The 14,093-nt window shown below is 51.5% G+C and overlaps 1 protein-coding gene and 3 long non-coding RNA genes across 5 annotated transcripts; 2 read left to right on the top strand and 2 right to left on the bottom strand.

Annotated features, from left to right (window-relative positions):
* Positions 1-515: 515 nt before the first annotated feature.
* LOC146422655 (uncharacterized) lies at positions 516-1,255 on the bottom strand. Its single transcript, XR_014848027.1, has 3 exons — positions 953-1,255; positions 879-919; positions 516-690 (listed from the first exon to the last, which is right to left on the bottom strand). It is a non-coding gene; the product is annotated as an uncharacterized LOC146422655 (long non-coding RNA).
* A 24-nt stretch (positions 1,256-1,279) lies between these two features.
* LOC146422652 (uncharacterized) lies at positions 1,280-11,494 on the bottom strand. 2 transcript variants are annotated; one of them, XM_085045983.1, is made up of 9 exons: positions 11,390-11,494; positions 10,218-10,267; positions 9,508-9,606; positions 7,873-7,986; positions 7,742-7,780; positions 5,440-5,760; positions 4,166-4,296; positions 3,438-3,549; positions 1,280-1,830 (listed from the first exon to the last, which is right to left on the bottom strand). In XM_085045983.1, exons 1-9 carry the CDS (start codon positions 11,406-11,408, stop codon positions 1,735-1,737), a joined length of 981 nt encoding a protein of 326 aa, XP_084902109.1. In that variant the 5' UTR covers positions 11,409-11,494; the 3' UTR covers positions 1,280-1,734. The 2 variants fall into 2 exon arrangements, with proteins under 2 accessions (XP_084902109.1, XP_084902110.1); XM_085045984.1 differs by lacking the exons at positions 9,508-9,606; positions 10,218-10,267; positions 11,390-11,494 and adding an exon at positions 8,906-8,989.
* LOC146422654 (uncharacterized) lies at positions 7,914-8,288 on the top strand. Its single transcript, XR_014848041.1, has 3 exons — positions 7,914-7,995; positions 8,029-8,107; positions 8,219-8,288. It is a non-coding gene; the product is annotated as an uncharacterized LOC146422654 (long non-coding RNA).
* On the top strand, positions 8,794-9,076 carry LOC146422653 (uncharacterized). Its single transcript, XR_014848046.1, has 3 exons — positions 8,794-8,841; positions 8,875-8,991; positions 9,054-9,076. It is a non-coding gene; the product is annotated as an uncharacterized LOC146422653 (long non-coding RNA).
* Positions 11,495-14,093: the final 2,599 nt, after the last annotated feature.

Raw genomic sequence — 14,093 nt, 5'->3', positions numbered from 1 at the left:
CAAAAAAAACCCTGAGAGCCCCAAAAAAACTCCCCAAAAATCCCTCCAGAGATTCCCAAAAAAATCCACTAGAATCCCCAAAAAAATCCCTCAAGAGCCCAAAAAAACTCCCCAAAAATCCCTCCAGACTCCCAAAAAAACTCCACGAGAGCCCCAAAAAAACTCCCCCAAAAATCCCTCCAGAGACTCCCAAAAAAATCCACTGGAATCCCCAAAATAACTCCAAAAAAAATCCATCAGAACCCCCCAAAAAACCCCCCAAGAGCCTCAAAAATCCCTCCAGGGACTCCCCAAAAAATCCACTGGAATCCCCCAAAAAAACCCTGAGAGCCCCAAAAAAACTCCCCAAAAAATCCACTGGAATCCCCAAAAAACCCTGAGAGCCCCAAAAAAATCCCCAAAAAACTCCCCAAAAAATCCACCGGAATCCCAAAAAAAAATCCCAAAAACCAGACACAGGCAGGGGGAGGAGACAGCAGGCTTTACTGGGGGAACTGGGAGAGACTGGGAGTTACTGGGAGGGACTGGAAGCTACTGGGAGGGACTGGGGAGTTACTGGGAGCTACTGGGAGGCACTGGGAGAGGCTGGGAGTGCACGGGGGAGTTACTGGGAGGGACTGGGGGTTACTGGTGGGGAACTGGGGGCTACTGGGGGAGACTGGGAGGGACTGGGAGGGAACTGGAGTGGTACTGGGAGGGAACTGGAGTGGTACTGGGAGGGTACTGGGAGGGACTGGGATGGACTGGAGTGGTACTGGGAGGGACTGGGATGGACTGGAGTGGTACTGGGAGGGACTGGGATGGACTGGAGTGGTACTGGGAGGGACTGGAGTGGTACTGGGAGGGACTGGGCGCTACTGGGGGAGAGTGGGGGGGACTGGAGTGGTACTGGGAGCTACTGGGAGGGACTGGGAGGGTACTGGGAGAGGCTGGGGGTACACTGGGGAGTTACTGGGAGGTACTGGGATGAACTGGAGTGGTACTGGGAGCACTGGGAGGCACTGGGGAGTTACTGGTGGGGTACTGGGAGCTACTGGGAGCTACTGGGAGCTACTGGGAGGGGAACTGGGGAGTACTGGGAGCTACTGGGCATCACTGGGGTCATACTGGTGTCATACTGGGAGTTACTGGGGTTATACTGGTGTCATACTGGGAGTTACTGGGGTTATACTGGTGTCATACTGGGAGTTACTGGGGTTATACTGGTGTCATACTGGGAGTTACTGGTCTCTCTCCCCCCCATTCATACTGGGAGTCACTGGGGTTATACTGGGGTCACACTGGGTTATACTGGTCCATACTGGTCTATACTGGTTTCTCCCCAGTCTCTCCCCCAGCAGCTCTAGCAGCGCCTGGGGGGTCACTGGGTTGTACTGGTTTATACTGGTCTATACTGGTTTATACTGGTCTATACTGGGTTATACCGGTTTATATTGGTTTATACTGGTCTATACTGGTTTACACTAGTTTATACTACTCTATACTGGGTTATACTGGTTTACACTGGTCTATACTGGTTTATACTGGTCCATACTGGTCTATACTGGTTTCTCCATCCCCAGTCTCTCCCCCAGCAGCTCCAGCAGCACCTGGGGGTCACTGGGTTATACTGGTTTATACTGGTCTATACTGGTCTATACTAGTTTATACTGGTCTATACTGGTTTATACTGGGTTATACTGGTCCATACTGGTCTATACTGGTTTATACTGGTCCATACTGGTCTATACTGGTTTATACTGGTTTCTCCACCCCCAGTCTCTCCCCCAGCAGCTCCAGCAGCGCCTGGGGGTCACTGGGTGGGGGAGGGGAAGGTGAGACCCCAAAATCCTGGAGAGAGAGAGAGAGAGAAGGGAAACTGAGGCACGGCTGGGGAGCCAAAAATACCCCAAAAATACCCCAAAAATAGCCCAAAAAATAGCCAAAAAATAACCCAAAAATACCCCAAAAAATACCCAAAAAATATCCCAAAAATACCCCAAAAATATCCCAAAAATATCCCAAAAATACCCCAAAAATATCCCAAAAATAGCCCAAAAAATACCCAAAAAATAACCCAAAAATATCCCAAAAAATACCCAAAAAAAGACCAAAAAATCCCCCAAAAAATCACCAAAAACAAAAAAAAACCCCAAAAATACCCAAAAAATATCCCAAAAAATACCCCAAAAAATACCCCAAAAATATCCCAAAAATAGCCCAAAAAATACCCAAAAAATATCCAAAAAATATCCCAAAAATATCCCAAAAAATACCCAAAAAAAGACCAAAAAATCCCCCAAAAAATCCCCAAAAAACAAAAAAACCCCCCAAAATACCCAAAAAAATCCCAAAAAATACCCTAAAAATACCCTAAAAAATACCCCAAAAAAAACCAAAAAAATCCCCCAAAAGAACCCCAAAGAGGCCCAAAAAAATAAAAAAACCCCAAAGAGACCCAAAAAAAACCCTAAGGAGGCCCCAAAAATCTCCCAAAAAAACTCCCAAAAACCTCCCAAAAATACCCCAAAGAGACCCAAAAAAGCCCAAAGAGAACCCAAAAACCAAAAAATCCCAAAGAGACCCAAAAAAGCCCCCAAAAACCTCAAGAAACCCAAAGGAGATCCCAAAACCAAAAAAAAAAACCCCAGAGAGACCCAAAAAAATCCCCCCAAAAAATCCTAAAAACACCCAAAAAATCCCCCAAAAAATCCCCTCAAAAAACCCCCAAAGAGACCCAAAAATCTCCCCAAAAAAACCCCAAAAACCCCAAAAAGAGACCCAAAAAATCCCAAAAACACCCCCAAAAAAATCCAGAGACACCAAAAAACCCCCAAAGAGACCCAAAAAAACCCCCAAAAAATCCCAAGGAGACCCAAAAAACCCCAAAAAAACCAAAAACACCCCAAAGAGACCCAGAAAAATCCCCCAAAAAACCCCAAAGAGACCCAAAAAAAACCCCAAAAATCCCCAAAAAATCCCAAAAAATCCCCGAAAAATCCCCAAAAAAACCCCAAAAAACCCAGAGAGACCCAAGAAAAATCCCAAAGAGACACCAAAAAAACCCAAAAACCCAAAAACACCCCAAAACCCCCCAAAAAAACCCCAAAGAGACCCCCAAAAAATCCCCAAAACCCAAAAACACCCCCAAAATCCCCAGAGACCCAAAAATCCCCCAAAATCCCAAAAAAACCCCAAAATCCCCCAAAAAAATCCAAAAAATCCCCAAAAAATCCCTCAAAATCCCCAAAAAACCTCCAAAAATCCCCCAAAAATCCCCCAAAATTCCCAAAAATCCTCCAAAAATCCCCAAAAAAATCCCCCAAAATTCCCAAAAAACCCCAAAAACAAAAAAAATCCCCAAAAACCCCCCAAAATCCCCCAAAAATCCCAAAAAAATCCCCAAAAAACCCCAAAAATCCCCCAAAAAATCCCCAAAATCCCCAAATTTCGCTCACCTGTTCCAGGTGTGCCAGCAGAGCTCCCAGCCGGGCTGAGGCCACGCCCAGCGTGTGGCTCACCTGTCCCAGGTGTCTCCTGGCCACGCCCACTCCGGGGGGGGAGGGGCACCTGGGACCCCCAAAAACCTCAGGGGACACACCTGGCAGTGACCGCGCCCCGCCAGGTGTGCCCAGGTGTGTCACAGGTGTGTCACAGGTGTCCCCAGGTGTGTTTTTATGTCCCCAGCTGTCCCCAGGTGTGCCATAGGTGTGTTTCTATGTCCCCAGGTGTGCCCAGGTGTGTCACAGGTGTGTCACAGGTGTCCCCAGGTGTGTTTTTATGTCCCCAGCTGTCCCCAGGTGTGCCATAGGTGTGTTTTGATGTCCCCAGGTGTGCCCAGGTGTATCCCAGTGTGTCTCAGGTGTGCCCAGGTGTGTTCTGATGTCCCCAGGTGTGTCCCAGGTGTGTCACAGGTGTGTTCTGATGTCCCCAGGTGTGTCCCAGGTGTCCCCAGGTATGTCCAGGTATGTCCAGGTGTGTCTCAGGTGTGTTTTTGTGTCCCCAGGTGTGTCACTCACCTCCATTCAGGTGTCCCCAGGTGTCCCCAGGTGTGTCTTTATGTCCCCAGGTGTGTCTTTATGTCCCCAGGTGTGTCCCCAGGTGCATCCCAGGTGTCCCCAGGTGTGTTTTGGTGTCCCCAGGTGTGTCCCTGCTGTCCCCAGGTGTGCCCAGGTGTGTCACTCACCTCCGCTCAGGTGTCCCCAGGTGTGTCCCAGGTGTCCCCAGGTGTTTCCCCCACAGCTGCCCCTGCAGAGCTGCAGCCTCAGCTCGGAGCTGGCGCAGGTGAGCCAGGTGGGACTGAGACAGGTGAGACACCTGGGAGAGCAGGGACAGGTGAGACACCTGGGACAGGTGAGAAAGGTGAGATAACGGGAGAGCAGGGACAGGTGAGACACCTGGGAGAGCAGGGACAGGTGAGATTGGACAGGTGAGACAGGTGAGACACCTGGGGAGAGCAGGGACAGGTGAGAGAAAGGTGAGACACCTGGGGACAGGTGGGACAGGTGAGATTGGACAGGTGAGACACCTGGGGAGAGCAGGGACAGGTGGGACAGGTGAGACAGGTGGGACAGGTGAGAGACAGGTGGGACTGAGATAGGTAAGACAGGTGAGACACCTGGGACAGGTGAGACAGGTGGGACAGGTGAGACACCTGGGGAGAGCAGGAACAGGTGAGACACCTGGGACAGGTGAGAGACAGGTGAGACACCTGGGGAGAGGTGAGAGTGGGACAGGTGAGAGAGGTGGGACACAGGTGAGACACCTGGGGAGAGGTGAGGGTGGGACAGGTGAGACAGGTGGGACAGGTGAGATACCTGGGACAGGTGAGACACAGGTGAGACACCTGGGGACAGGTGAGAGACACCTGGGACAGGTGAGACAGGTGGGACAGGTGAGACTGGCTCAGGTGACACAGGTGGGACAGGTCAGGGTGAGACAGGTGGGACACCTGGGGAGAGCAGGGACAGGTGAGACACCAGGGACAGGTGGGACAGGTGAGAGACAGGTGAGACACCTGAGACAGGTGGGACAGAGGTGAGACACATGAGGGTGGGACAGGTGGGGACAGCTGGGGACAGGTGAGACAGGTGAGGGTGGGACAGGTGAGATACCTGGGACAGGTGAGACATCTGGGGACAGGTGAGACAGGTGAGACACAGGTGGGACAGGTGAGACAGACAGGACAGGTGGGACAGGTAAGACTGGCCCAGGTGACACAGGTGGGAGACAGGTGACACAGGTGGGACAGGTGGGATAGGTGACACAGGTGGGACAGGTGACACAGGTGGGACAGGTGAGACACTTGGAAACAGATGACACAGGTGACACAGGTGGGACAGGTGAGAGACAGGTGAGACAGGTGGGACACAGGTGAGACACCTGGGACAGGCAAGACAGATGGGACAGATGACACAGGTGACACAGGTGACACAGGTGACAATGGGGTTGGAGTCTCACCTGTTCCCTGGCAAGGGTGGGCGTGGCTCGGGGCGTGGCCCGGGGTGGGGGCATGGCCCGGATGATGGGCGTGGCCGCTGTGGGCGTGGTCTCAGTGGGCGTGGCTTCCACAATGGGCGTGGTCTCTTTGATGGGCGTGGTCTCACATAGGGGTGTGGTTTCCTCAGTGGGCGTGGTCTCTTTCGGGGGCGTGGCCTTCTCAATGGGCGTGTCCTCTTCGAGGGGCGTGGTCTCCTCGGTGGGCGTGGTCTCCCCAGGTGGTTCTGGGCGGGGCTCTCCCTGCCCCTCCCCCCGCCGCGGGGTCACCTGGGGAGCCTCGGGCTGAGGGGGGGGGGAGGGGAGGGAAGTGAAATCACCCAAAATCAGCCCAAAATCAGCCCAAAATCACCCCAAAATCAGCCCAAAAACACCCCAAAATCAGCCCAAAATCACCCCAAAATCAGCCCAAAATCAGCCCAAAATCACCCCAAAATCAGCCCAAAAACACCCCAAAATCAGCCTAAAATCACTCCAAAAACACCCCAAAATCACTCCAAAATCACCCCAAAATCAGCCTAAAAACACCCAAAATCACCCTAAAAACACCCCAAAAATCAGTCCAAAATCAGCCTAAAATCAGTCCAAAACCACCCCAAAAACACTCTAAATACACCCAAAATCAGCCCAAAAACACCTAAATCAGCCCAAAACACCCAAATTAGCCTAAAATCACCCAAATCACTTCAAAAACACCCCAAAATCACCCTAAAATCACCCTAAAAACACCCCAAAAAACACCCAAAATCACCCTAAAAACACCCCAAAAAAATCTCAAAATCACCCCCAAAATCAGCCAAAAAAAACCTCAAAATGACCCCAAAAACACCCAAAATCACTGCAAACCACCTCAAATCACCCCAAAAACACCCTAAAAATACCCTAAAGACACCCAAAAATCACCCAAATCACCCTATAATCACCCAAAAATCACTCAAATCACTTCAAAATCACCCCAAAATCACTCCAACACCCAAAATCACCGAAATAACACCCTAAAAATTACCTCAAAATCACCCCAAAACACCTCAAAATGACCCCAAAAACACCCAAAATCACTGCAAACCACCTCAAATCACCCCAAAAACACCCTAAAAACACCCTAAAAACACCCAAAAAACACCAAAATCACTCCAAAATCACCCAAAACACCTCAAATCACCCCAACATCACCCCAAAATCAGCCCAAAAATTACCAAAAATCACCCAAAAAACACCCCAAAATCACCCAAATAACACCCAAAACCACCCTAAAAACTCCCCAAATCACCCCAAGGACACCAAAAAAACCCCAAATCCACCCAAATCACCCCAAAATCACCCAAAATCACTCCAAAACACCCAAATCACCCCAAAATCACCACAAAACACCCAAAATCACCCTAAAAACTCCCCAAATCACCCCAATATCACCCTAAAAACACCCAAAATCACCCCAAAAACCCCAAAACACCCTAAATCACTCCAAAATCACCACAAAACACCTCAAAATCACCAAAAAACCACCCAAAATCACCCAAAATGACCGCAAAACACCCAAAATCACCCCAAAATACCTCAAAATCACCCCAAAATACTTCAAAATCACCCCAAATCAACCCAAAAATCACCCTAAAAACACCCAAAACACCCAAAAATCACCCAAAATCACCCTAAAAACACCCAAAATCACCCCAAATCAATGCCAAAATCCGCCACGAACAGCCAAAACCACCTCAAAATCACCCCAAAAACTGACCCAAAATCACCCCAAAAACACCCAAAAATCACCCCAAAATCACCTTTAAAATACCCCAAATCACCCAAATAACACCCAAAAATCACCCCAAAAACACTCAAAATCACCCCAAAATCACCCGAATAACACCTCAAATCACCCCAAAAACACCCAAATCACCCCAAAATCACCCCACTAACACCTCAAATCACCCCAAATCACCACCCAAAATCACCCAAATAACACCTCAAATCACACCGAAAACAGCCAAAATTACCCCAAAATCACCCCAAAATCACCCAAAATTACCTCAAAATCACCCCAAAATCACCCAAATCACCCCAAAATCACCCAAATCACTCCAAAATCACCCCCAAAATGACCCCAAAAACACTCAAAATCACCCCAAAATCACCCAAATAACACCTCAAATCACCCCAAAATCACCCAAATCACCCAAAATCACCCCAAAACCACCCAAATCACCCCAAAATCACCCAAAATCCCCTAAAATCCCCAAAATCACCCCAAACTCTCTCCCCTCCTCACCTGAGCCTCTCTGTCTCTCACCTGCCGAGCTCCTCTCACCTGGCGGGAAAATGGGTGGGTGTGGTCACCTGGGGGGGGTCAGGTGACCCTTAGGGACATCACGTGACCCACCCAGCCCCTCCCCCCCTCACCTGGGCGCTCTCGCCCCTCCCCCCGCCGTGCCGCAGCCTCCTCAGCCTGCTGCGCATGCGCTGGAGCTCCGCCTCGGCCCCGCCCAGCAGCGCCTGCAGGGCTGCCGACTGCACCTGGGACAGGTGAGGGACAGGTGAGGGACAGGTGTGGGACAGGTGTGTCACAGGTGTGTCACAGGTGAGGGACAGGTGTGACCCTGAAACCCTGCAGCGCTGCCGACTGCACCTGGGACAGGTGAGGGACAGGTGAGGGACAGGTGTGTGACAGGTGTGACCCTGAAACCCTGCAGGGCTGCCGACTGCACCTGGGACAGGTGGGGACAGGTGAGGGACAGGTGTGTCACAGGTGTGTCACAGGTGTGTCACAGGTGTGACCCTGAAACCCTGCAGCGCTGCCGACTGCACCTGCGACAGGTGAGGGACAGGTGAGGGACAGGTGTGGGACAGGTGTGTCACAGGTGTGTCACAGGTGTGACCCTGAAACCCTGCAGGGCTGCCGACTGCACCTGGGACAGGTGAGGGACAGGTGAGGGACAGGTGTGTCACAGGTGTGTCACAGGTGTGTCACAGGTGTGACCCTGAAACCCTGCAGGGCTGCCGACTGCACCTGGGACAGGTGGGGACAGGTGTGTCACAGGTGTGTCACAGGTGTGTCACAGGTGTGTCACAGGTGTGACCCTGAAACCCTGCAGGGCTGCCGACTGCACCTGGGACAGGTGAGGGACAGGTGAGGGACAGGTGTGTCACAGGTGTGACCCTGAAACCCTGCAGGGCTGCCGACTGCACCTGGGACAGGTGGGGACAGGTGTGTCACAGGTGTGACCAGGTGTGTCATTCCCCACCCAGGTGTGTCTCACCTGCTCAGGTGTGTCCCAGGTGTGTCATTCCCTGTCCCAGGTGTGTCCAGCTGTGACTCACCCATCCCAGGTGTGTCCCAGGTGTGTCATTCCCTGTCCCAGGTGTCCCCAGGTGTATCCCCAGGTGTGCCCAGGTGTGTTCCAGGTGTATCTCACCTGTCCCAGGTGTGTCTCACCTGCAGCAGGTCCCTCAGGCTCAGGTAGAAGCTCTGCAGCCTCATCGCCTCTTCCTGTGTCCCAGGTGTGCCATTCCCTGTCCCAGGTGTCCCCAGGTGTATCCCAGGTGTCCCCAGGTGTCCCCAGGTGTGCCATTCCCTGTCCCAGGTGTGTCCCAGGTGTGTCATTCCCCCCCCAGGTGTGTCTCTCTCTCACCTGCAGCAGGTCCCTCAGGCTCAGGTAGAAGCTCTGCAGCCTCATCGCCTCTTCCTGTGTCCCAGGTGTATCTCACCCACCCAGGTGTCCCCAGGTGTGTCCCAGCTGTGCCCAGGTGTATCTCACCTGTCCCAGGTGTGTTCCAGGTGTGTCTCACCTGTCCCAGGTGTGTCTCACCCCCCCCAGGTGTGTCTCCCCTGCCCAGGTGTGTCTCACCTGCAGCAGGTCCCTCAGGCTCAGGTAGAAGCTCTGCAGCCTCAGCGCCTCTTCCTGTGTCCCAGGTGTGCCATTCCCTGTCCCAGGTGTCCCCAGGTGTATCCCAGGTGTGTCTCAGGTGTCCCCAGGTGTGTCATTCCCTGCCCCAGGTGTCCCCAGGTGTATCTCACCTGTCCCAGGTGTGTCTCACCTGCAGCAGGTCCCTCAGGCTCAGGTAGAAGCTCTGCAGCCTCATCGCCTCTTCCTGCTGCAGCTGCAGCTTCGAGACACCAACTGACCCACAGCCTGCCTGGGGTCAGAGGTCACCCTGGGGTCAGCCTGGGGTCAGCCTGGGGTCAGCCTGGGGTCAGCCTGGGGTCACTCAGGGTCACTTGGGGGTCATTGAGGGGGTCAGAGGTCACCAAGGGGTCACTCAGTGTCACTCAGAGTCACTCAGGGGTCATTCTGGGGTCATTCAGGGTCATTCTGGGGTCAGGGGTCACTCAGGGGTCACTGTGGGGTCAGGGGTCACTCAGGGGTCAGAAGTCAGCCTGGGGTCACTCAGGGGTCAGAGGTCAGTCTGGGGACACTCGGGGGTCACTCAGGGGTCACTCGGGGGTCAGAGGTCACTCAAGGGTCATTGTGGGGTCACAGGTCAGCCTGGGGTCACTCAGGGGTCAGAGGTCAGTCTGGGGTCAGTCTGGGGTCACTCAGGGGTCACTCAGTGTCACTCCGGGGTCATTGTGGGGTCAGGGGTCACTCAGGGGTCAGAGGTCACCCGGGGTCACTCAATGTCACTCAATGGTCACTCAGGGGTCACTCAGTGTCACTCAGGGTCACTCAGAGGTCACTCAGGGTCATTCAGGGGTCAGAGGTCACCCAGGGGTCACTCATTGGTCACTCAGAGGTCACTCAGCCCACCTTGTCCAGCCGGCTCTCTCGGGTTGCTCTGGGAGTGTCCTGAGCTCGGCCTGGGGGTCAGCCAGGGGTCACCAGGGGTCAGCCAGGGGTCACCAGGGGTCACCAGGGGTCAGCCAGGGGTCACCAGGGGTCACCAGGGGTCAGCCAGGGGTCACCAGGGGTCAGGGACCACAAATTCACCCAAAAAACCCCAAAAATCCTTCCAAAAAACCCCCAAAACCCCAAAATTCTCCCCAAAAATCCCCCCAAAAACCCCAAAATCCCCTCAAAAAAACCCAAAATCCCCCAGAGACCCAAAAATTCCCCCAAATCCCCCCAAAAAACAAAAAATTTCTCCCAAAATCCCACCAGAAACCCCAAAATTCCTCCCCAGAGACCCCAAAATCCCCCAAAAAACCCAAAATCCTTCTAAAAAACCCCAAAAATCCTCCCAGAGCCTCCAAAATCCCCCAAAAAAACCTTAAAATCCCCTCAGAGACCCCAAAAAGCCAAAAATCCCTCCAAAAAAACCCCAAAACCCCTAAAATTCTCCCCAAAAACCCCCAAAAATCCTCCCCAGAGACCCAAAATCCTCAAAAAAAGCCCAAAAATACCCTCGGAGACCCCAAAATCCCACCAGAGATCCCAAAATCCTCCCAAAAACTAAAAAATTCCTCCCCAGAGACCTCAAAATTCCCCCAAAACCCCAAAATCCTCCCCAAAAAAACCCCCAAAACCCCCAAATCTCCCCAAAACCCCAAAATTCCTCCCCAGAGACCCCAAAATCCCCAAAACCACCAAAATCCCCGAAACCCCAAATTCTGCCAAACACCCAAAATCCCCCCAGAGACCCCAAAATCCTCCCCACCCTCCCCCAAAAAACCCAAAAATCCCCCAGAGACCCCAAAATTCCTCCCAAAAACCCAAAAACCCCAAAATCCTCTCCAATTCCCCCAGAGATCCCAAAATCCCCAAAACCCCAAAAATACCTCCAGAGACCCCAAAATCCCCCCAAAAACCCCAAAATCCCCAAAACCCCAAACCCAAAACCCCCAAATTTCCCCAAAACCCCAAAATTTCCCCAAAAAACCCCAAAAACCCCAAAATTTCCCCAAAAAACCCCAAAATTTCCCCAAAAACCCCAAAATTTCCCCAAAAATCCCCAAAAAACCCAAATTTTCCCCCCTCCATACCGGGGTTTCTGGTAGCCATTTGGGGTCTGGCGGTTGCCCCTCCTGTCCTGGGGGGTCACACAGGGGTCAGGGGGGTTTGGGGACCCCAAAAATTCCCTCTGGGACCCCAAAATTACCCCAAAATCCTTTCCAGGACACCAAAATCCCCCAAATTTCACCCCAAATCCCCAAAATTCTCCCCAAAGATCCAAAAATTGCCCCAAAAGAGCCCAAAATTCCCCAAAATTCCACCCAAGGATGCCAAAATTCTCCCAAAAATCCCAAAATTCCACCCAAGAACCTCAAAATTCCACCCAAAATACCCCAAAATTCCCCCCAGGAGCCCCAAAATTGCCCCAAAAGATCCCAAAATCCCACCCAAAGATCCCAAAATTCCACTCAAAATACCCCAAAATTCCACCCAAGACCCCAAAATTGCCCCAAAATACCCCAAAATTTCCACTCCAAACCCCCAAAATCCCTTCCAGGACACCAAAATCCCCCAAATCCCACCCAAAATACCCCAAATTTCCACCCAAAGACCACAAAATTAACCCCAAAATACCCCAAAATTCCACCCAAGACCCCAAAATTGCCCCAAAATACCCCAAAATTCCCCCCAGGAGCCCCAAAATTGCCCCAAAAGATCCCAAAATTCCACCCAAAGATCCCAAAATTCCCCCAAAGATCCCAAAATTCCCCCAAAGATCCCAAAATTCCACCCAAAATACCCCAAAATTCCACTCAAAGTCCCCCAAATTTCCACCCAAGACCCCAAAATTGCCCCAAAATACCCCAAAATTTCCACTCCAAACCCCCAAAATCCCTTCCAGGACACCAAAATCCCCCAAATCTCACCCAAAATACCCCAAATTTCCACCCAGGAACTCCAAAATTCCACCCAAGACCCCAAAATTCCACCCAAAATCCCGAAAATTGCCCCCAAAGACCCCAAAATTCCCCCCAAAGATCCCAAAATTCCACCCAAGGACCCCAAAATTTCCCCCAAGGATGCCAAAAATCTCCCAAAAATCCCAAAATTCCACCCAATAACCTCAAAATTCCACCCAAAATACCCCAAAATTCCCCCCAGGAGCCCCAAAATTGCCCCCAAAGATCCCAAAATTCCCTTAAGACTCCAAAATTCCACCCAATACCCCAAAATTCCTCCCAGGAGCCCCAAAATCCCTTTCAAGACTTCAAAATCCCCCAAATCTCACCCAAAATACCCCAAATTTCCACCCAAAGATCCCAAAATTCCCCCAAAGATCCCAAATTTCCACCCAAAGATCCCAAAATTCCACTCAAAATACCCCAAAATTCCACCCAAGACCCCAAAATTGCCCCAAAATACCCCAAAATTCCCCCCAGGAGCCCCAAAATTGCCCCAAAAGATCCCAAAATTCCACCCAAAGATCCCAAAATTCCCCCAAAGATCCCAAAATTCCACCCAAAATACCCCAAAATTCCCACTCCAAACCCCCAAAATCCCTTCCAGGACACCAAAATCCCCCAAATTTCTCCCAAAATACCCCAAAAGTGCTCCCAAAGATCCCCAAAATTCACCCCAAAATTCCACCCAAGGACCCCAAAATTCTCCCAAAAATCCCAAAATTCCACCCAAGACCCCAAAATTCCACCCAAAGATCCCAAAATTCCCCCCAAGACCCCAAAATTCCCCCAAAATTCCACCCAAAATCCCGAAAATTGCCCCCAAAGCCCCCAAAATTCCACTCAAAATTCCAAAATTTCCCCAAAATACGCCAAAATTCCCACTCCAAACCCCCAAATCCCTTCCAGGACACCAAAATCCCCCAAATCTCACCCAAAATTCCACCCAAAGACCCCAAAATTTCCCCTAAAGATTCCAAAATTTCCACCCAAAGACCCCAGATTTCCACCCAAAGATCCCAAAATTCCCCCAAAATCCCCCAAAATTACCACTCCAAACCCCCAAATCCCTTCCAGGACACCAAAATCTCCCAAATCTCACCCAAAATCTCCCCAAATTTCCCCCCAAAGATCCCAAATTTCCCCAAAAAACCTCTCAATTCCCCCCAGAACCCCCAAATCCCATCGAGGACACCAAAATCCCCCAAATCTCACCCAAATCCCCCCAAATTTCCCCCAAAATTCTCCCCAAATCCCCCACGTGCCCCCGGCTCTGGCCGCCTCTTGGCCACGCCCCTGTCGCCATGGCAACGGGGACGCGCGGGCGCTGATTGGCTGAGCCGCCGCGCCCAAGATGGCGTCGCCCTCCATAGAGAAGAGAAGCGCCACACTCAAGATGGCGGCGCCCATTAGGACAACAGGAAGTTTTCCTCCCGCCCACTTCCGGTCCGGCAGTGTGAATATTTTTGGGATTTTTTGGGGATTTTTTGAGGATTTTGGGGGTTTCAAGTGGGATTTTGGGGTTTCAAGTGGGATTTTGGGGTTTAAAAGGTGGGATTTTGGGGTTTAAAGTGGGATTTTGGGGTTTTAATTGGGATTTTGGGGGTATAAAGTGGGATTTTTGGGTTTAAAGTGGGATTTTGGGGGTTTAAAGTGGGATTTTGGGGGTTTAAAGTGGGATTTTTGGGGTATAAAGCGGGATTTTTTGGGGTTTAAAATGGGATTTTTGGGGTTTAAAGTGGGATTTTCGGGGTCTGGGGGTGTCCAGAGTGGGATTTGGGGGATTTTGGGGAGTTTGGAGGGAGATTTAGGTGTCTGGGGGGGTCTGGGGTGC

The sequence above is a fragment of the Lichenostomus cassidix genome, unplaced genomic scaffold (genome assembly GCF_008360975.1).
Source record: "Lichenostomus cassidix isolate B80296 unplaced genomic scaffold, HeHo_3.0 HiC_scaffold_39, whole genome shotgun sequence".
Taxonomy (NCBI): domain Eukaryota; kingdom Metazoa; phylum Chordata; class Aves; order Passeriformes; family Meliphagidae; genus Lichenostomus; species Lichenostomus cassidix.
The sequence above is the reverse complement of the archived record's forward strand: the minus strand, read 5'-3'. Positions and strand labels throughout refer to the sequence as shown.